The following is a 24,426-nucleotide window of genomic DNA, read 5'->3' as shown; positions in this document are numbered from 1 at the left end:
AAATTTATAAAAGCTGAATGGAAAATGGAAAAGCACGCCCTGTTTCTACATCATAAATAATATAACATCCAAAGGAGCAGAAAGGAAAAGCAAAAAAAAAAAAATGTTTACTATAACATCACAATAAAATGCCCTTTCTAAACGCAGTACAGAATATATACAAACATACATCATATACAATACTCTTGAAGGACCCCAAGAGGTTTGCCGTGCCTGTTCAGAAATGAATTCATTTTCTTCCTTTAATTATTCATTATGGTGTGATCATTTTGGATGTTTCAAGGGTTTGTAAGGAACTTGTTAACAATATCTTTTGTTACATGAGCTTCAGTAAGGAATGTAATGTGCCATGTCACTATAAAATCAAATCAGTATTTTATCATAGAAATGAATGATTATTTACCATTCCGCACTATAAATATTCCAATGTATTTTCTTTTGGTTTTATCTGCACTTCTGTCATAATTTTCTTTCATGCCGCAGTTTTTCTTTTACTTGCTTGATTTTCGCTTTTCCTGACAATTTTTCATACACCGTTTTTTATAATTATTTTTTATATTTATTGTTCAATGTTTTCTTCTTTCTGCCAGTAGTGTTGTATTTATTTGCACAGTTTTTTTTTCCCTGCGAGTCTTTTTCTCTCACCTGCACTGTTTTCTTTTTTCTTTTTCACCATGACAGTGTTGAGGGAACATGCTAGACTGCACAGTTCTCCTGGACAGTGTGTTCATCCTGCTCACCTATTCATTCAGAGCTTACCACTTTCTCCAGATGACAGATCTTCTTCTCCTGGTCATGAATTTGCTGGTTCTTCATCTCCAAAACCTCCTTCAGACTCTTCAAGTCCTCCTCGATATGCTGATACGGTGCCAGTGCATCCTGCAAATCCATTTACAATACTTACTCTCAGTGTTTGTGTGCCTATATTCAAGTATCCCTTTATAAATGAAACATACCACTATCTGTTCATCAGTGCTCTTCCTCAGAGCTTCTTCAAAACGCTTGGCTTTGTCTTTCAGAGTCCGGTTCTGGAAAGTCAGAGTGTCCACTTGGTCCTAAAGGAAATGGTACTGTTGAATGTTGAATCTATTTGGAGGATTTGCTAAAAATCTCAAACCTTGATTTACTCAACAATCACCTGAAGCGAGAGGCGCAGTTTCTCGAAGTCCTCTTCTAGACTGGCCTTTTGCTGCTCATGGGCTTTCCTCAAGTCTAAAAGAAATGAATGCAGAATTTTAGTTCTTCTCCACATTTTTGTCACATTATTAATCCGACACTAACCCCTCATGGTCCTGGCATGCTCTTCCTGGAGTGTTGACATAGTGATGTTGTGCATGGTCTTCAGGTCTTCAAGGGCGGCCTCATGGTTGGAGGTCAACTCTTCAATCTAAACACGAGACACACAGTTGAGTCTTCAAATTCATGCCATCTTAAATGTCCTTCCCCCGATCCTCAGCCAGAGGCTCCGACCTGTTCCTGGTGCTGTGTGCACAGCTCCTCCACCTCTGACTGGTGCTCTGCTCTGAGATGGTCTCGGTCCGAAGCGTGCCGTAATCTCAGGCTCTCCTCTACGGTAGCGAGTTCAGACTCCTGCTGGACCTGTAACTCTCTCAGCTCCCTCTCGAAACACTGCTCCAGCTCTCTCTTCTCCTTCTGAAGACGCTCCCAGCGAGCTGCGTTAAAGGCTATGCGATTTGAGAAACCGAGAATATGGATTTACATAACTCAATCCTGCTTTTATATTAGTCGTTTATGGGCACACATGAACCTCTTTGAACTCACCCACTTCATGTTGAATCCGACTGAGTTCCTGGGACAACACTCTCTCCTTTCTCCTCAGCACTTTCAATCTGAAACACACACACACACCCACACACACACACACACACACACACACACACGTTTGTTTCTGTGAATTACTGAATTACTGAATTTTATACTGACCAAACAATATTTTTGAATACATAGCTAATTTATTGCTCTTTGGTGGAATCTAAATAACATCAAATGATAAAAAGAGTGTTGAAACTGTTTGAAACTGACAAACAATATTAACTCAACACATAGACATGTCTGTAAATATAAGATGACGGACACATAAATGATGCAATGGTGCAGGAACATTATCACCCTTGTGTGCACTTAAGTACAGAAAACGAACAGTGCTGTACCGCCCTGATTATGAAAAGCACTTAGAAATAACACATGCTCTGTAGAAACTAATGAAATGTGGCTCGCTTGCATGTTGGAGTCGGCAGGCGTGGGAGACGTTGGCAGGTTACTGACGTACCATTCTGTCTGTAAACACTTTTACTGCTAAACGGATGAATAGGAGTGCATGTGGAGGAGAGGAATGCAATTAATATTAATGTAGTATGTGTGGCCATTAAGCTGGAACGTTGAAGAGAATAGGTTTTTATATCTGGATGTACATATATTTTAAGCCACCGTGTTTTTGACCTCCACTGACCTCTTTAAATTGAGTAAAGTTAGTATACAGGGGCATTTCAGAAGCAACTGTAAATGTTAAAGCCACTAATGAACAGCAGGTGGCACTGTGCTTCTAAAAATGTCTGTGTTTACATTGTTTATTCATTTAGCAGATGCTTTAATCCAAAGTGAATTACCAATATGGAAGGCAACATTTGTGATTCATCCTAAGGAGACAGCGATGTGCTTGAGATTCTGTGTGCAAACACTGACTCAGTGGTCTGCTCTTGCACACAGTTACATCATCCTTACATTCATGACAGATTAGATAAAGACTGTTATTTGTGTTTGGTTTTTGTTTTTTGCTGTTGTATGGTCAGTTTCTAGCGGTTGAGGTACACTGTCAGTAAACGGTAGTGAATGCCTAGTGGTTGTGGTTTGGCATGGTAACATAAACATCTCATGTAGTTGTGACATGTGAAGGCCGTAAAATCACTGCGCCCTTGAGCAATTTATTTGATCGCAGGGTTGTGTTGAAGTTTGTGTACTGTATATTATGTCGGATGGAACGTACTGTATCAGCTGAAAAACAAAAAAATTGGAAAAAAGCATCTTTAGGATGATTAAATCTAAAAAAAATAATAAAAAGATTAGTTTTATTTGATACTTTAATTCATAGTTTGATGACATTTTTATGACTTTACTATTAATGAAAAAAAAATAGAATATATATGTATTTCATAGTCTTGATGACTTTATTACGATTCCAAAATGTGTAAAGTTGTAATAAAGAATAAGCATACACATAATATAATATAATATAATATAATATAATATAATATAATATAATATAATATAATATAATATAATATAATATAATATAATACATTAAATATACGATACATATATAATATATAATAGATATAATACATACATAATACATTTTTATTTACTTTGGACTTATTGACTATAAAATATAATAAAATGAAATTTTATAATTCCAAAATGTGTAAAGTAACAATAACAAATGTGTCCATATATAATATAATATAATATACGCCTATTACTTTGAATAATAAAATAAAATAATTATTTTATTTTATAGTTGTGATGATTTAAAAAATATAAATTAATAATAATGAAAAAGTGTGTCATAATATAATATAATATAATATAATATAATATAATATAATATAATATAATATAATATAATATAATATAATATAATATAATATAATATAATATAATATACATAAGTCGCTATAAGTCGCACCTGACTATAAGTCGCATCAGTCCAAAAATACGTCATGATGAGGAAAAAAACATTTATAAGTCGCACTGGACTATAAGTAGCATTTATTTAGAACCAAGCACCAAGAGAAAACATTACCGTCTACAGCCGCGAGAGAGCGCTCTATGTCTTCAGTGTAGACTACAGGAGCACTGAGCAACATAGAGCACCCTCTCGCGGCTGTAGACGGTAATGTTTTCTCTTGTTTCATGTCTCTTGGTTCATTTCTCTCGGTTCATGTCAAATAATTTTTGATAAATAAGTCGCACCTGACTATAAGTAACAGGACCAGCCAAACTATGAAAAAAGTGTGACTTATAGTCTGGAAAATATGTAATCTTTAAAAAATACCTTGAGGGAGAAGTGCTGAGTGCAGATCACAAAGACCTCCAGACTCATGCTGGTTTTCTTTAGTTCTGTGTGAAGAGTCTGTAGTTGCCTGGCCTGTTCTGCACAGCGACCCAGCAAGAGCTGCATCTCTTCATTCTTCTCTACGTCCTCTCGCTCTTTTTCTTTCTTCTGTTCTCCTTCTTTTTTCATCTCTGGGCCCGGAGAGCCAGTACGAGGCAAAATCTGCATGCTTGAGCCTCGGATCACCACTGTTGCCCTCTGTTGCCTCTGAAGGACTAAAGATGGAAACACGAGAGAAAAAGCACTAAAAAATCTATTTCATTAAACTCATCTCAGAACGGCCCTCTGTGAATAAAATGGCCTCTTTAATGCTAAGACACCCCAGGGAATACTGCATGCTTAACAACCATGAAACAATTTACATAAAGCTTTACCATAATTTCTATACCTAACTGGATTACTTGAATCTTCTATAAGTAAAGCAAAGGGACTATTCAAAGACTAGACTGTTTTCATTGTAATGTAAATGAGGTATGTGACCCAAAGCTAACGGAACAGTGGCTAGAAAAACCATAACAAATCTTATAGTTCAAATAAAATAATGGAAGAATTCTTGTGTTATATACTTGCAATTGACAATGCATGGATTACAAAGGATGTATAGATTAGTTACACCAAGTCAGTTGAACCCCTAATAGAAGTTACATAAAAACATTATTTATTATTATGCTAAACAGATACATTTAAACTTGACAAACTAGTTAAAAACTGGCATAAAAATCAAGGGTTTAACATTAATGAAATATAAAATCAAGCTGTATATCCTAATGTGCTTCAAGATGAGCAAGCAACCCAAAACACACATGCTAATGCTAATAGCAGCTAATGTTTTGTTCTTACTGCAGCTGTGTATCAGCATTGATTTCATGATGAATTTGATAAGCACATTGGGCCAGATGCAATGACAGGATGATTTACAGCTATCATTACTGTAGAAACTAATCTTCAGAAGAAAGACTGAATGATTCAGGGCTGCTAATTGCTATGATGGAGTCATAGTTGTCCTCGGTGTTGAGTGTGAAAGCAATTTAGTTTGTAAATGGCAAGCAACACATTTTTTTTTCCAGTGGACTTTCCTGATGTATTAGGTATTGAATTAATCGCTGTATAAATCTTTGCAAGCTATAGCTGTCCTATGTACAGTGGAGATAGCATACTGTATGGGAATGTGGAGATACAATAGAATTGAATTTGAATGAACCCTGAATAACAAAACAGCAACCATAAACACGCTCCTGTATTTAATTAATTTAAACGAATATTTGTAGTAGTGCTTTTAAAATTAGCACGTTAATGAAGCCGATTATTTTCTCCAGTTTAACGGTGTTAAATATATTTAATGCAGGGGCGGAGCTAAGGTTGGCCATCCCACTCACAACTGCTGCTTTTGTCTCTTTTTCATTTAAGAATTGTGTTTATTTAGGCATAGAATGTCTTTATGAACACATCAACTTTTCATTCAGACTTTTCAGATGTGCACTCCACATTGCCTGAGCGAGTCAAACAAGTGCGGAATCAGTACAGGTGATGAGGAACTTCAGTAGAATAATAGTTAACGGCAGTCAGATGAGATTTTGTCATGCCATATGTCAGTAAAAACTAATTTTCCTGTCCTTGTAGCACATGCTCTTCAATTGCACAAACAAATATGGTGACACAGTGCACGCTGTAGCCTGTATCATTTCATATTAAAATGCATATGAAACTACAGTATGAACACTCGCGTCAGATCCATATCACAATCCACAGCTCTTAAAGTAATAGCAGCCAAATAACCTAATAACCCAGCTGCTCTGATGTCTGTTAATTAAAGAGGAAATCAGTAACTGTTGTAGCTTTAAGGATCTAAATGTAATATGGAACTTGCCCTCCTACTTGCTGAAGGGCACGGGTAAATATGACATTTATTATAATGGGTTTATGTGAAAATTTAATAAGTTCATTTAAATACTTTTTTTTCAGTCTAATATATTTTAAAATTGGTAGCTCTCAATTATACTGTAATATTGAATGGCTAGAGTCAATGGGTAAATATTAGGAAAAAAAACTATTTCCAGAGACATAAGTAGTATTGGTATCAGCGATACCCGCCTTCAGTCATACAAAAAAGATTAAACATATTAAAATATACTGTCTTTATGTTGTTTCTACATTGACTTAAAGAATGAAGAATGAAAGAGAAAGTATTGCAGTATAAACGTGTTTTGAAAAACTTTAGTGTGGGATTAATTGCAATTAGCAATTTTTTTTTAATCTATTGACAGCACACATTTTTATTCATTAAACTGACTCAAGACAATCCAGTCCACCACACACACAAACGCATGCACACACACACACACACACACACACACACACACACAAACCAGCCACCAGCCTTCTAGAGTGGCTTAATCTTTAGCCTGAGCATCAGTCTCTATGACAACAAAGAGAAAATTATCTTTTTCAGGTAGCAAGGTGGGCGAAACTGATGTTAGGTAGTCGATTCCCTGCTCATCAGAAAGACAACAACAACAAGAGTGCGAGATGCACTGTACTGCACTGTATGTTTACATTTTTCAAGACACCCAACATTGATGTCCTTCGGGAGAACACAAGCTTTAATGAGTGTGACTGACTCCCCAAAACCTATAATTTGCACCCTAGGTCGGTAGATTAGGCAAATGAACACTATTAATTCAAATAATTCAACATGACAACTGAACTTGGCCCTAGTGGCCATACTGATTACGTCTTATAAGAAGTTCTCACTCATTCTATGTTTGTGTGTGTGTATGGAGAGAAAAATAAAGTGAGTTACTGAGATATGAGCTTCAGATGAGATTAATCCAACAGTGTGACATCGTCTAATGGAGAGCAGCAGGGGACAGCTATGAAAGGAAAGCAATATCTTGGGTTGATCTTTGTTCTGGTTGGTTACCTGGAGACTGCGGTTTAGGCGACACTACAGCGAGTCTCTTAGGGGAAGAGAGAGATGAACGGGTGCCATCAGAACTCTTCTGGAATTCCTTACGGGATGCTATGGATAAAGAAAAGACATCGTAACAAGGGTTAAGGGCAGTTCTCAGGATGTTACCTGAATTAAAGGGAACACATACAGGGCACATGAGTGCAAATCCATGAATGCATTCACAACAGTAACCACCACCCCCTTTTCGTATCGCTCTCCTCTTCCGCAGAGTCATAATATGGTATCAGCGGTCCATGGATCAATTCCAATAAGAGGCAGCCAACCACAAAATAACGCAGCTGCTAGGGTCCGCTTGCCACACGGGCTGGACGATATGACACTCTGAGAGGCTGCAGGGATCCGTAAACCAGAGCATACAGTATAAATATATTAAATATATATAGCTTTTTTTTAATAATAAAAATAATTTCCATTTTTACAAATCTCAGATCTGTGGTCAGAGCAGGACAATAAACAAGAGAATACTTTTAAAAATAATACTGATGTACATAATAATATAAAATGGAGAAATATTACTATATTTACAGTGTACAATAAATTCTTTAACTTCATTTGAAAAAATATTGCAAAAATATTGCCTCAGAAAAATCTACTTAATATCACTTAATAAATTAATAAATCATAAATTGGCTTCTTAGTAAACTTGAATATATTGCACAATTTAACTAGATTTTTCTGAGGCAATAATTTTGCAAGATTTTTTAAAGTAATGTTAACAATGAAAATCAATATAATAAATACATTGAAATGCACATGCTCTCTCTCTCTCTCTCTCTCTCTCTCTCTCTCTATATATATATATATAGAAAACATATTTATACACAATACATACATATTTCTATTTAACAGTGAATCCTGACAAAAAAAAATCATGTTTGATCAGTGTTTTAGTTATATAATATATGTATGTATGTATGTATATATATATATATATATATATATATATATATATATATATATATATATATATATATATATATATATATATATATATATATATATATATATATTAGGGGTGTAACGGTTCACAAAATTCACGGTTCGGTTCGATACGATACACTGATGTCACGGTTCGGTTCGGTACGTTTTAGATACAGCAATATTTAAAAACATCTCAACTTTTCAGAATGCCGCAAGCGCACCGCAGGGTCATGGGACAAGAACTAACCAATCAGCTTCATCCTTTCCCGTAACAACTTTGAAAGCTCAGCCAAGATGAAGGAACAGCTGATCATAGTTGTATATGGATTGCAATTTTGAAATAAATTTAGTAGCAGAGCTACTGCAAGCGATTTTTAGAGCTGCAAATCCATTTATCCTTTGCTGAAATTTCCGCGTCTCATGGAGAGAGCACGTCATTGTTGCTTAGCAAAGATAGACGCTTCATGAGCGCTTCTACCCGAGCGCTTTGGAAAGGAGGAGAAAGCGGCGCGACTAGCGTTTTCAGCGCGTTTTTAGGCACGATATGTGAACGGCCCCTAAGGCGCTCGCACACTCAGTACGCGCTGAAGGCTCGTTGCAAAATGTCTAATGCATTTAACAGACCAGAAATAGAAGATCCTCCAATAACCAACAGGTCTGGTATTTGAGTGCACTTTGGATTCCCTGTAAGATATAATGATGATGACAGAATGAAGGGTAAATAGTAAGGTCTCATATCCGCGGCTATAATGTAAATGAAGCCTACCGATCGCTGTGGTGATGTCTTTTGCCCTGTTTGAATCAGATGGAAATGTCGGTCTAAATGCTGCGGGGATATAGTTTGTAGCATGTATGTTTCCCAGATACTGACACAATAAGGTAATGTCGGCGTAAATGAGTTGACATGTTTCAAGTATTCCCGCTGGTGTTTTTTTTTTTTTGTATTCCCGCTAGTGTACCGTATTGTCATGTTGCAGATGCGACATACCGTTGTTTTTTTATCCACCACTCTCTTGCCATCACCATTATAGCTTAAAGGGAGTCCAAAGTGCACCCTAACGCCAGACCTGTTGGTTATTGGAGGATTTTCTATTTCTGGTCTGTTAAACGCATTGGCCATTTTGCAACGAGCCTTTAGCGCGTACTGAGTGAGCGAGCGCCTGACTGAGTAGCCTAACATTAACATATAAGTTGGTGTTTTTTTCTTCTTCGGGAGTGTCAGGGGCGTTGCCTGTTACGTCGTTTGGGTTATTGGGCTACCTTGTTGAACGCATATCATTATATTTCTCTTTTTTTTATATATATAATTAATTAGTCCAATGAATCGTCCGGTATACATAATGCGTACCGCGTACCGAACCGAAAGCCTCGTACCGAACGGTTCAATACGAACATGCGTATCGTTACACCCCTAATATATATATATATATATATATATATATATATATATATATATATAATATTATTATTATTATTATTATTATTATTATTATTATTATTATTTTTATTTTGTCTTAATTAAAATGTTTTAATTTAATTCTCAGTATCTCCCCTATTAGATCCCATTGCTAAAGCATACCTTTCAAATTATTCAAGCACAGGGGCTTTATGGATATTCCCACTTTATTATCACTTAATGTAGCCTGATCTGGTTATTTATTTTATTTTTTACAGTAATTTGTTGTGTTATGAGAGAACAGACACAGCTTTTACAATACAAGTTTAAATATTTTATATATCCTCATAACAAATTAATTACTACATTATTATTTTACAGTCTCTGTAATATCACCCAAACAGATATGTAGACACAGACGCCACCTATGGGATTACAGGAAATGATTGAAGATGCTGCTGGGATTGGAGCTTGTTTCAAATCTCCCATCTCACAACAGAAGGGGGTTCGTATGTTTTTTGGGGTTGCTGCTCTTGGCTTACTTTCACCCAATAGAGCGCACACACAACATCACATTGCAACAGGGATCCCAGGGCACCTAATTACTGCCAGCTCATTTCGACATGTAGCAGACAGCCAAAGACACCGCTCTAGAATCCCAATAGACTTCCTCCTCCATTGGAACCCACTGTTTCCCCACCCCCGCCCCCCGCCCATGCTGAGACAGCACCTACGGCATCAAAAACACTGGTGCATCATGGGTGGGTACATGCATGCCAAGATGTTTGACTCAAGTATGGCGGTCTAAAGCCACTGTGTTATAAAATCAGTTTCTTTAGATCTATGTGAGTAATTCGACAGCTGGACAGGGGCTCTGAACTGTTTTTTAACAGGTCTCATGAATTTTGTCATCGTGCTAACCCTAGATCGGTAGTCCATGATGGGCCAGCTGCCCCTGGCAGCCGTTTTTGTCCCTCCAGTGTGCTGGAGATTTTTTCAGGATGACAAAGAGGGGAACAGCAGGCAAAGATATAGACTCTCAGAAATGTGGTTTAGGATCAGCAAATGTGATATTGAAAATGTGACAGAACAGATAACAACACTAGAGAGGGGGATAGGTAAAAAAGAGAGAAAAGGATGAGGAGAAAAGAAGATAAACAGGGCATCTTAATAACCTCATTATCCTTTAGGCAGGGGGGAAATGATTGGTTAAATGGGCACAGACGAGCTCTGATTGGACAGGCTCTTCTGTAATGTCACCAACATGCACAATGGTTCATCACTTGCTTTAATCGGATGATTGCTTCTTAATGATTGGCCTAATTGAGCTGAGATAAATAAGCGATTGTAAGCAAGTGTATGAGATTCAGTTAGTATGCGCTGCAATGAGATTTTACTACAAGAACTATGCTTTAAACAAGATAAATTCCACCAGAATGCTCTACAACTAGAGTGATCTTTAACCTACAACAATCATATTTAAACAAATATGCACTACAAAAGGTAAGCTTTACTAGAAGTATTTTTTTTCAACTAGTATGCATTACACAAATATGTAGCTGACATACACCATAAGAATGAGCTATATTACATTACACATTAAATTAAATTACACTTAGCAGATGCTTTTATTAAAAGCAACTTACAGCGCATTCAGGCTATCAATTTTTACCTATCATGTGTTCCCAGGGAATCGGACCCCCAACCTTGTGCTTGATAAGGCAATGCTCTACCAATTGAGCTACAGGAACACTACAGGAACACAGCTCTCCAGTAAGCATGCACTACAATATGTATCCACTCCAAGTGTGCACTATAAAACATTTGGACTTCAGATAGTATGTGATTCAACAAACATTAGTATACAATTCAACTAGTATACACTACAAGAAGCATGTTTTAAATAAGATTAATTCCACTACAACTAGAGTAATCCTCAACTAGTTAGGGTGGCCATATGTGCCGTTCATACGGGACACGTCCCGGCCAGGATTTTAATATTGCCTAAAACATCCGAAGCAGTTTGACCAATAACATGCAGATATTGTATATAATCGACCAATCGTGGGGCTGCGTGTGAGAAGGTGAGATCTAGAGGGAACGATCAAAGCGATGCAAATATGCGCACGTGTTTGTTCGTTCGATTGACTTGAAGCGTTGCTGTGCACAAATCCAAAAAAAACAAAAGAGCGCCACAATGCTTCAAGTCAAACGAACGAACAAACACATGAAAGCGATTCGAAAGCATAAGGAGCCGTCTGCTCTGCTCTTTATAGCTCTCATGAATGTTACACAACGATTAACCTGCACAGTACAAATAGCCAAAACCTCGATATTAAAATCCTGGCTGGAACGTGTCCCGTATGAATGGTGCATATGGCCACCCTACAACAAGTACTAATCATGCAAACAAGTATGAGCTACAAGAGGTGTGCAATACAAGAAGTATTCATTTCAACTTACTTGCATTATACTTCAGCTAGTAAACAATGTTTAGATGTCACACCCATGGACGTTTTGTTGTGTTTTCTCCCCCCATGTGCTCTGTGTGACCTGGTTTTCCCTCATGTTTGATTGTGTCATTTAGTTCAGGTGTGTGTCATTAATTATCTTTATTTGCTTCAGTATTTATAATGTAGTCTGTCCCGTTTTCCCTCGTATTGTTGCTGTCGTTGATGTGCTACATGTGTCTCCTGCCTGCCTGCCTGCCTGCCTTATGTTTCCCTCTGTGTGGAATTATTAATGATTACTGAACCATATCTTCTTTGTCTTCGTCATGTGTGTTTGTAGACCATGTTTTGTGACAAAAGAATTCAGAAAGTTTACATTACATGTTGTGCTCCAATAAGTATGCAAGTAGTATGCACCACAGTTTTTGTTTGCTTGTTTCTTCATAATTCGGTTTGAATTTAGTTCATTCGGAATACAGAAGTTCAGAGATTGCATGCTTTCTCCTGTGCCAGAAATAGTATGAATTACACAAATATGCACTTCATATAGTATACACTTCAATTTGGTTTGCTTGTTCCTTCATAATTCAGGTTGAATTTAGTTCAGTTGGCATACGGAAGGTTGCATGTTTTCTCCAATGCCAGAACTAATATGCATTATGCAAATATGCACTTCAGCAAGTATAAAAATTTACTTGAAATTGTTTACAATAACTTGCACTCCAATAAATATACACTTCAACTAGTATGCACTACGAAACTATCTGCTTCAAAAAGTGTCCACTTTCATAACAATGCTATATAAGTATGAAATTCATCCAGCATGTATGTCTTGAGTATGTGCTACAAGTATGCATTCAACAAGACTACAACTACTGTGATCTTGAACCAGTACTACAACATGCATGTGTTTCAACAAGTACATACTATAAAAGGCATGTACTAGAAGTATGAACTTCAGATAGTATGCACTATAAAAAAGTATTTACTTCAAAAGTTTGCACAACACACGAAGTAGACAAGCCTCTTTCCCTGTGCTGGTCTTAAGATGAATGAGTCTGGATGGCCTATTTCCTGACAAAGGGTGTTTCTTCTCAAGGCAAAGTCTACATTTCAGTCTTGACTAAACATAGGCTACAACGTCCCCTAAACAGGACTGTCCCATTATTTACAAATGCAGAGGAGATTAATGACTCAGTAGAGGACATGGACAGGGAGGTAGTGCTGTTTACGAATGCCTGACAAGTACGCTCTCAGCTGTGTGTCGGTGCATCAGTGAAGGTCTGCCTTCAAACTGGAGCTACTGTCTAAAAATTCATCATGACATTTGACAGGTCACTTCTGGCACTAGAGAAAGCATGCAACATCTGTATTTCGGTGCGCTAATTGTAGTGCACTCTGTTGGAATGAACCATCTTTAGAGCATACTTCTTGTAGTTCATGCATACTAAAAATGCTAGCTAACAGTATTTAATATCCATTATCCCGATGGGCATACTAAGTCCATACTGAAGTTGTGCATACTTATAAGAAAGCAACAAAGAATTTCAAACTATTTGAAGTCCATTCTTATAGTGTACACTTCTTGTAGTTGAGTGCAACTTGTTGTAATGTAAACTTTCTGAAGTCTATACAGTGTTTACTAGCCAAAATACATATCTGTATAATGCATGCTATTGAAGACTTGTAGTAGTGTACACCTCTAGTAGTGTATACTTGTTTAAACACATGCTTGTTGTAGTACTGGTTGAAGGTCACTCTAATTGCAGTGCATTCTGTTGGAATGAATCATGTTTAGAGCATACTTCTTGTAATGCATACTCACTAAAATGCATCCTAGCAGAATTGCATATGCATTATAGTACATTATTTTAGAAGCCCATACTAGCTTGATTTGATTTTGATGCATTATTTACACTGAAGCTTGCAGGTGGCTTTGCTAAGGGGCATGACATTTCCCGACAGTGACAACACACACTTGCCCAGCTAACAATCACAGCACATTTCATATTTCAGAAGGCAGGCATTCATTTGATATAGGAACTATTCAAGCCGTTCATGCCAGACTTGGGAAAGAGGTGTTGTAATAATGTTAAATATGTAAAAACAACCTTGTATGAGAGCCTGTTCTAATACACCCCAAAAACAAAATCAAGACTTTGTAAAAGAGCATAATAAGACCTCTTTAATATAAGGTTAGGCAACCACAAAATCAGTTGTCCTGACAGTTTAATCGAAGGATTATAGTGCGAGTGCTCTAAAATCTTTAGTTTTTGCTGTTAAGTAAACAGTCATATTAGCAAAAACCTTAATAAATACAGCAGGCATTCTGTCTGATCAGGGCCTTATAGTGTACACCAGCTGAAGTACTGTACATATTTGTGTAATGCATACTAGCTGTAACAAATAATTCTATTATAGCAAACCTCTTGAAACACAAGCTTCTTGTAGTACTGGTTGAAGATCACATTGTATTCTAATGCAGTTAGTTTTGCTTAGGGCAAACTTCTTGCAGTTCATACTAGCTGAAGTGCATACTGGCTGGAAATATGGAGGTTTGGTCCACTTACCCACAGGGGAGCTTCGAGGAGGGGGCAGCAGGGAGCGACGGGTGGGTGCAGGGGTGTTGGGGGGTTGAGGGGTGCTACGGCACGGTGCTCTGGATCCATCTCCAGGAGGTGAAGTGGTGACATGATGAAGCGGTGGCGGCTCATCACTTACACTGCTGGGACCTGAAAGTAACCCCAAAATAGCCAAACTTCATTACAAAAAAAAAAAATACTTTTGAAAAATGCGCTTTGAAAATCTCTAAAAGTGGACTTTACTGTACGTCAGTTTAATTGCATTTAATTCATTGCGCATTACACAGTAGTCTAGACACTCCATGCTGCAGGTCATTGTCTAGTTTCCTGATTTAGTGAATGCGTAATCAGACTGCGCTCATCTTACTTGGTTTCTATCTGAGAACATTATTCATCATCTGTGGTGGATGAATTCTCATCCAACTGCTCATTAACCCCACATCTGAACCCAGACCAGCCGTTCATCCCACTCAGTCTTGATCAATAACCCCAGACCAGCTCGATAAGACCAAACTCTGCAATAAAATGAGAACTGCTCGCCATGTAAAAGAAAAAAAAAAACAAGACATAGTATCTATTCAATGAGCCATAACCGATTTCACAAATCACATAGGTACTTTTATAAAACGGGTCCTTTGAAAGACACTTTCCTCTCTACTTTAGCTTACTCTCAGACTGTAGCGCGACACCATTCTCAGGAGCCTGTATAGAACGCTGCTCTGCCGCTGTTATCACTCTGATTTATGAAGTGCTGAGAGAGGATTCCACGAACAGGAAAGAGCAGACAGATGCAGAAATGCTGACAGTACACTGTCATAAGTGCTTTTAAATACCATATTTTATAACTCCCATGTAACCTGAGAAGACATTTAGAGACAGCAGGCGACAACTGCCATTAATTCAAAGAGATTTTGTTAGCATGAAATATATCGCCTTTCCAAGGGCATTAAACACAGCTACACTAACAGCTACACTGCGGTAAATGCAGTTTTAGGGTGATCTGATAAGGGTTAAGATCTGGGACGAAGTTTTGGCTGCAGAGATGGAGCTTCGGAAACAGTAGGAAGTGCTCTACAGCCCTCTAGCTCTCACAGCAGGAGATGTTGAGGTGCATTTGACTGGCTGCTGGGAAATAAACCTCACTGCTCATTGGTGGATTTTTTTCCAAATCTCTGTGAGAACCAGTTAACTGCCTGCATTGTGTGGAACTGGGTTAGTAGCACAGACTCAATCCTTAAGATTCTTTTCCAGTTTCATCAGCACTCTGGATTTACATAATCACCTAAATGATGGGAGCATCATACTTGTGTGGGTTGGATCACATTGCGCACCTAAAATATCTACAGTTAAAAGTCTGTAGAAAGCATCATGTTCTATATGCATCACTTTCATTAACAAGACATTAAATTTGGTTTTAAATTTAGATATACAAATTAATTAATTAATTAATTAAAATAAATATGAATAAAACAAATATTTTAAACTTATTAAAATATATATCATATCTAATTTATCATGCATTTTTCTTTTTTGCAAATGACCATAAACAGGTCTGTTAACTGCAAATCTGTTACAAAATGTAAAAAAAGTATGTGATTTTGTATTTTTTTTTTGAAATTATAATTAAAGAAATATTATATTTAAATTAAATAACAGCGCTTGCATACAAAAACAAATAAAAAAACTGAATAAAATTAATAAAACAATATAATTAATAAATAAGTTGCAAGATTTAGCCTAAAATAATAATTTATATTTCCTATAAATTGCAAATTAAAAATAAATAAATAACAAAAATGATAAATTAAAGTAAAGTAAAATAAAACAAAATATCTCAATAACTTTGGTAACATGTCTGAATTTGATAAATGCAGTAAAATGGTAAAACAGTAAAAGAAAAGTTTTAATAAATGTAGAAATATATTCTCTGAATGTTTAAAATTCTGTCTGTGACATAAATAAGTGGCAGTGCATTGTAGTGAGACAGCATTACAGGATTTACATTCTGATTTACGATGCTAAGGGATTTAGCATCTGTCTCTCTCTCTCTCTCTAGTTCACTAAACATTCCCATTGACACATGGAAAAGACTTTTTGCATACTGCACCCAACTATTATCTGCCGGTGTGCTTATATCATTATGCTTTCTAGTTTTGACTAATTTGTTTTCAATTGAAGGAAATCTCAAATTAATTTGATTTAAATGTTTGTTTAGTTAAGTGGAAATACAATAGTTTTTCTTTAAAAAGAAATACAAGCTTTCTAAAATAAAATAAAAAGCCACACATACACACACAGATTTAAGGCCCAGGAAATACAGTGAAGCAATTCACACATGCTGAATTTAAAATGCTGCTGACATTTGGATCATAATGAAGACAAATTCTCGGCCAACATGAGTAATAAAAATATACAATTTAGTTGGAGCTGAATAATTTATCATACAATGCACCAGAAGAGAATGCAGAAATAATAGAAGACTAATTTAATGCAGTGCTGGTGTGGGAAAGAAATTAGCTTGTGAACCAAACAATCAGCACTTCTTCACTGGTCTTCTGCACAGTGGAGACATACATAATACGACAGGACAAGAAAGCAAAGAAAGTATTTTAGAAGAGATGGAGGAAAACATTATGTAAGTAAGGAGGAGGGGATAGGAATGTGCCCCACGTTGAGCGCCACTTTTAGAAAAATAAATGATAGGCTGGGGAGGAGATAAAAGAAGGGCTAGTTGGTTAAATCACCACTGACAAGTCCACTCGAGAGAAAAGGAGAGAGGGACAGAAATAGAAGTGAAAACAGAAAGCAAAGGGATGCAAGCAGAATGACAATATCTGGGAGGCAGGAGCTCACCTTAAGCATAAGGATTGGAATGGCTTATAAAATGATAGAGGAAATATTATGGGAGCAGATGTTATTCCAGCACAGAAGGTTATTTCCCATCTTGCAACATTTAGATGGCACAGAGAGAGAATCAGGATGAAAAATCAGGCCCGGCAAACACAGCAGTGACCATTAAGAGATGGCGCTTGCAATGCATTATTAAGCACAGAGCATCAGAGGTGCTCCTGAGGATGTTGGGAAGCAAACATTATGCAAATCCAACTCCCAGCCAAATGTCAGGATGGCTGCCACTTCAGTACTAAAACCACAAGGACCTGAGAAATACTGACTGAAAACAATAATAATAATAATAATATTTGGAATAGTGTGCACTAAAACATTTAGAAATTACGCAGTGTGGACTAGGTAGTGTACTATACCTACAGTACTAGCACAGAAAGTAGTGTGCAGGACATTAGGATGTGTGCACTGTATTGTAATATGGTGTAAAAGTATTATGTACTTAGACACTAGCATATTAAGTAGTGTGCTATACATACTGTAGCCCTGCACTAGTACAAAAGTAGTGTGCAGCAGGCCATTAGGTAGTGTGCACTAGGTATTTAAAAATAGAGTAAGAAATCACAAACTTACGAGCAGTGTGCACTAGATAGTATGATACAAAACTAGTACATTAAATCACTAGTTTTGTAGTAAAGTACTGAAGTATTGAAAGTAAAAACTATACAAATCTCTAATAGTATATACTGTGCACTAGTAGCATAGCATTTGTGAACAAGCAGTGTTCACAAACTTGTTTGCATTAAAAAAGTACCATTACAATACAGTGTGCACTGGATGATGCACTACAAGTAGTAGTACACTCTGTGGGGTGCACACAGGAAATGACATAATGTCCACTAATTATTGTAGAACACTGTGAATGCACAAAGTATTGTGCACTAAAACACAAGCATATTAGGTGTGTAGCACTAGGTGGCATAGTGTGCACTAGGTAGTGTAATGTTCACAAACTTGTTTGCATTAAAAAGTACCATTATTATGTAGTGTGTACTTTATAGTGTACTACAGGTACTAGTAAACTGGGTAGTGTGAACAATAAATTACATAATGTGCATATAAAATACAGTGTGAATTCCCAAAGTATTGTGCACTAAAACACAAGCATATTGGGTAGTGTTCTCCATGTAATACAGTATTAATTCACAAAATGTATTAGTAGAACATAAGGACACTGTTTTGTGCACTAGGTAGTGTGTTCTATATAGTACAGTACAAGTACAAAATGTAGCATGAAATACAACGTGTAGTGTGCACAATACAGTATAGCATAATAAAGTACATAATTACAAAGTGGCAATAAAACAATATCACTGGAAGTGTGCACTAGATTTAGAGTAAAACTAGTACACAGAAATTTTCACAAAAATACAGGGACAATAGTATTCAACCTTTTTTCAGGCCAAAAAAAGTAAATCAAACCATTACTGGTTGACATTTTCATTTCCAATAATGGATCCAGCAAAGGTCACAAAAACTATTTAACTAGGCTGTGTGCACTATTACTTGGGTTTTTACTTTATTTATTTAAATATTTTACCACTGATAGACTCTGAGAAGATACTTTTTACACACCAGGCTGACCACAATACACATTACTGAAAGTTAATGTACTAAATTAAGAAATAAAGCCAAAATGGAAGTACTGGAGAAGATACAGCGCTAAACATCCTGCAGCATTCTGCGAAACACACTCTCTCTTGCTCTCTCTCTGGGAGGCTTAAGAGGGATAACGGAAACGGAAGCTAGCTGAAACAGAGAACTGGAGACGGCTTGGGATTTTGCAGAAGAAAAGCCTGGTCTGACTCCTCATCCAAAGAAAAAAAAATTCCATAAAAGCTTTCAGGGAAATAAATATGTGGGGTAATCAGAACAACATTATCAGGCTCCTATGAGGTTAGCAAAGAGGAGTGAGAAGGTCAGTGCTAATGCTAAAATGCTAATGGAGGTAGGCATACAACCATTCAAAATCATCACTGTGCCATATTAATATTTAAGAGTAATACTTAGCAGCTAGTTCTAGGCCACGTACATCAAAATCCAACCTATCTGAGCCTTACAAGGCACAGCTGCGTAATGTGAAGGCAGGAGGAAACAGTATGGGTAAAAATAGAGAATATGTTCATTAGCATCTCTCTGCGCAGCAGGATCAACCAGGGCTCAGCGGTTTGGTGAGTGTGTGAGTCAGCAGTGCCCAGAGCACAGACTGCCCAATGTGAAATCTGACAGTCAGAGAGATGCAGAATTTAGAAGCACATTCACTAAACATACCAATGATACAAAGACGCTATAAACCTGTAGTGAAGCAGTGTATACTGTAGGCCTACTTCAGTGTGTGAGAATGTTCCTGAGAGTGTAAGTGTGCATGTTTGCTGTGGTGTGTTTGTGTGAGGAACCATCTGTTCTCAGCAGTGTGCATGAGTCAGAGATGGGCTGGAGCGATGGCATCTGTGCTCTCACACCTCCCCCTTCTTCACCTCTCCTCACTTCCTACTCTCACTTCTCTTCCATGTGTATCCTTTAAGACTACACTGTGCAGTGTGCACTAGATAGTGGGTACAAAGTGACAGGTAATTGTGTTTTAATTACATACTGTGTAGAATTAAATTATGAGCTGTGTATTACGCTTGTCCTAAATAATATGTGAGATAAGAAATAATGTACAGCACATTAAAATTGTGCTTAAAATAATTTACTTTTATAGTTTATAGTTTTTAAAGAATTGCTTGTTCTAATCTCTAACACTGATTAACTACCAGTGTTACTATTTTGAACTAAAACTAAAATTATTACAAAATCATTTTTACTTTCTGCAATCCAAATAAAGCTAAAATAAAACAAAATTAAAATAAAATATAAATATTAGATGAAAATTTAGCATTTGCAACTGATGAAAATAAAAAAGGAAATTAAATATTTAAAGTTATTTAGACATTTAATGAAAAACTAATACAAATGACAAAACAGCAAAATTACCCCAACTTGTAAATATACAAATAAATCAAGTTCAAAATATTAATAAATAATATAATTATACTAAAATAACAGTAATAGCATTTCATCAAGATACCATTATAGTTTTTATTAACATTGTGAATTAGTTTTCATTTTTATATTTTTCATTTCAATTTTGTTTTTATGTATTTATTATTTTCTTTTATTGAGCCAAATGAAACATAGATTAACAGCAACTTGACGTAATGACCTACACAACTACATTCATTTAAATTTTAGTTAAAGTTTGAGTTATTTTTATGTGTTTCTTTTTTTTTATTAAATACCTGTACAGTTTTTTTCCCCTTCAGTTTTAGCCATTTAGTCAAACTAAATGAAAACGAGAAATGTTACCTTGGCAACTCCCTGAAATAATATAAGTTTAAGGTTTTATTATTATTTTTAATTATTTTTTATTTTTATTTCAAGTAACAAAAAAGTTTTTTAGTTTTTTAGTTTAAGTAACTGTAATAACCCTGCATAGTATAAATACAAAAATTGAGATGGAGCCAATATTATGTAGTGTACAAATGGTAACATGCACTACAAAATGAGCAAAAGCACATAATTACTGTAATTCATAATTCATATTCTACCTCAAATCTGAAATACAAGGTACTGAGCTATTAGTTAATATATAATGTAGACCTATACTGCACAATAAATATACACAAAGCACAGTTTGTATTACAAAACTAGTGTAGCTCACCTGGCATGAGAAGTTCAGTGCGTATTATAAACCCATCCAAGCACACTACTCAAGGTAGCACTATTCATTCCACTATAAACACAGGTATATTCACTACAATACTGATATTCTACCTCTCATTTTCTCCTATCTATTTTTTGTCATCACCTGTGTAAGTGGTGCAAGTTCCCAAGTGCAGAACACAATGCTGATCTCAGACAATATTCACACGTGCTCTCCTCAGAGATTGTTCTCTGAATAAAACCAGTCCAGGTGGGAGCTAGATTTTTCGTAACTCACCTTGAGTACACAGGCACTATAAGAGGTATAAGAGGGATCTATGGCACATAAGAACAGACCCCGAACCCTTTCAATGGAAACCAGGGTGGTCTACAAGACCATTATCATTACAGAAAGACCCTTTAGATGTTTAGACACATCTAAGAAGGATGACATTAAACCAATAAAGGCAGAATCACCTTAACTAAAGGTCATTGTCTTTGCGTTATAGGCATGTATGTACTGTATATATATCTCCTCGGCTTGTTCTTTACTTTGCTGTTGCTGGAAAGGTCACATCTGAGATGTTTCAACTTGTTAGTGTGCCTCAAGTTAAAAGTGTTATTGCACACTGTATTTTTTTTTTTTTTTTACAAGCAACTCAACTAGAACAACTTCAAACTTGTGACTTGACTCTTGATGATTTTACTTGAGGAGATCAGAAATATCCCAGAGACCAGAGGATGAGTCATGTTCAAGGAGCGACTGTCACTGAAGAATCCCCCTTCAGAGAATGAACCCAGACTCCGGCGAACAAGAAAAAGAAAGAATTAAGAGTTTTGGGCAAAATCCCGACAGGCTGTGGCAAGAGATGGCATCCATCAATCCTGCATGCAAGCTGGGATCTCACACCAACAAACTGACAGTTAGCAATCTCTAAAGATGAATTACACACAGACAGATAAAAAAGGGATAAAAATGAGGACATGTCGCTCTAGCCAGAGATAAGGGTAGCTACATGGTGTGATATTTGAAATTGCTGAAAACTGCATCTTTTATTGCACTCTCTCTGAGAGTGAAGGTGGGACTGTGATCTCTCTATATAAAGAAACTCTGTCTGGGTCTTCGTTAAGGTCACACGATGCTGTGTCTCTCAGAAGCTCACAGTCAGAAGCCAACAGCTTCAAACAGAGTGTTGCCTTTCAGAGCAGTGGCTAATATAAGCTTGCTATTAGCCATTCACTCCCTACTGGTACAAAGAGGACAAAGTCAGACAGAGACAGAGACAGAGACAGACAAGAAGAGATGAATGCGGATAATTATCAATAAATTGTTGTTTTATTTGGTTTCATAGCAAAGTCCATTCACAACTGGCTGTAACAGCAACGGCTGTTAGATATAATTTTTCAGGAATATATATATATTTTTTCTAACAAATCCTAAGACTTTCTTTTTTCTGTGGAATGCAATAGGATGTGCAGCTCTTTTCCATTCGATGAAAGTGAATGGGAACTAATGCTGTCGATCATGCTATATTCCAAGTTTTCTAAAGCTTTACAATAGCTTTACATGAAATAAAGTTGAAATAAAATATTAATAGCAATTATAAAAAATATGTATATTTTTAATAGATCCAAAAATAAAAACCTAAAAACTAAAATCACTAAAACTGAGAAAAAAAATTAAAGCTAAATGTATATTTTTTAAAAAATGACAGTAACATAATGACTAAACCTTTAAATAAAATTAAAATAAAAATTTATAAAAATATTAATATTATTTTTACTGTCGCTGTCAGAGTGCACTTTCCAAGTAAATTCAGCATCTGCTTCATATTCGCAATCTCAACTATATTTTTGTTTTCAAAGACTTAAAAAATCTTTATTTTGATTCATCACATCCACCCAAATGCCAGGGACATTTATATTTCACTGCTTACAGTCATTGTTCTACAGTAAAGCCAATGAAACCAGTTAAAGTTTAGCAAATTATATTCTTTTGTTTTATGCCAGCAGTAATTATGAATGAAACATCACATCACAATTGTCTATAAAAGTGAGGAATAAAAGTGAATTGCACTTTTTGAGTCTTCAGATATTTAAATATTATTGCACAGAAAGGATATTGCACTATTAAATTCCTCGGGTTGCTAGCGACCCTATAAAGACCTGAGGTATGCATACAAGGGTTAAATGACTAGAAAAACAGAATTGATTTTTTTGCCTCAACTATCCCTTTAAGAGTTTCCTCCGATATTTTAGACAAAATCAAGCCATGACATGAGACTAACAAAGGTCATGTGACAGATCTCATCTCCTAAAGCATAACCAATTACTGTGCTGGCTCTACACGAAGATGAAAATGAGAGCCAAATACTGGCTTGCCGCTCTACCTATCCAACAATAGCTTAATAAGTCCAGTAGCATTTGCCGCCATCATTCACACTCTCCAATTCAGCCAATTACAAGTGGACTAGCCTCAATCAATCAGACCTGAGAAATCGATAAATGTCTGTGACGTCCAGTCCCGCAGGGAGGTTTCTGCTATCTACAGGAATACTAGGTCAATATGTCAGACTGATTCAACACTGAGCCTAAGGCATTACACCGGTAACATATACACATGTCCTGCAATTGCCCTTGTTTACCTAAGCGGACAGGTGGTCACCACACAGGGGGAAAAGGCTCTTCATAAAATTCATACACTTGTGCCATAATACTCCTCAGTACTATTTACACACCCAAAGATCATTAATGTCTGCTAATAATAGTCATTTCTTAGTCACAGCTAAAGGCTAATCATTTTATCTAGTGTTTTGACTGCCAGACAGTCAATATGCATCGAAACACCATCAAATCTGCAATCAGCCCTGTAGCACATTCAACACTTCAGAGAGAGAGAGAGAGAGAGAGAGAGAGAGAGAAACATTCATTTGCACCTCTGACTTACATATTAAATAGTGTGGAAGGATTGTGAAAATACGAAGGCTATTAATAGATTTGTTACATACAGGCATTGCATGCACAGCTGTACTGAATATTATTCACACTGAGTGAATTACAGCCCTAATTTCAAAGAAGAAGAATGAGCTTCGCTACGGAAATTTCAGTAATGACATGACTATGGTGTGATAAATGATGTAAGAAATTTTGTAGATACAAAACAGTGTTTGGAACGACCCCAATTATATCTGCAGTGACCCCAAAATTTTGACACTTTAGTAATGTCTGCATGCTAGGCTTTAGATAACAACATTCTAAATTCAGTGGTACAGTATATTCTTCAGTGTTATTATTGTTAACTAAAATTAAAATTGAATCTATTAAAAAAGTTTTTCAGAAATAAAGCTGAAATACATATTAGAAGAAAAACTTAAAAATGTAAACTA

The 24,426-nt window shown here is 36.3% G+C and overlaps 1 protein-coding gene across 1 annotated transcript in view; it reads right to left on the bottom strand.

Annotated features, from left to right (window-relative positions):
- Positions 1 to 24,426, bottom strand: part of LOC113109471 (microtubule-associated tumor suppressor candidate 2-like) — a 35,881-nt gene that overhangs the window by 1,652 nt on the left and 9,803 nt on the right. Inside the window, exons 4-13 of the mRNA XM_026273032.1 lie at positions 14,441 to 14,602; positions 7,053 to 7,151; positions 4,073 to 4,347; positions 3,005 to 3,012; positions 1,783 to 1,850; positions 1,471 to 1,685; positions 1,282 to 1,387; positions 1,139 to 1,212; positions 957 to 1,055; positions 760 to 879 (exon numbers count right to left, since the gene is read on the bottom strand). Coding sequence (XP_026128817.1) covers positions 760 to 879; positions 957 to 1,055; positions 1,139 to 1,212; positions 1,282 to 1,387; positions 1,471 to 1,685; positions 1,783 to 1,850; positions 3,005 to 3,012; positions 4,073 to 4,347; positions 7,053 to 7,151; positions 14,441 to 14,602 — 1,226 coding nt within the window. The remainder of the gene's footprint in view (positions 1 to 759; positions 880 to 956; positions 1,056 to 1,138; positions 1,213 to 1,281; positions 1,388 to 1,470; positions 1,686 to 1,782; positions 1,851 to 3,004; positions 3,013 to 4,072; positions 4,348 to 7,052; positions 7,152 to 14,440; positions 14,603 to 24,426) is intronic.

The sequence above is a fragment of the Carassius auratus genome, chromosome 10, assembly GCF_003368295.1.
Source record: "Carassius auratus strain Wakin chromosome 10, ASM336829v1, whole genome shotgun sequence".
In the NCBI taxonomy this organism is placed as follows: domain Eukaryota; kingdom Metazoa; phylum Chordata; class Actinopteri; order Cypriniformes; family Cyprinidae; genus Carassius; species Carassius auratus.
This window is presented reverse-complemented; position numbering and strand designations above follow the sequence as displayed.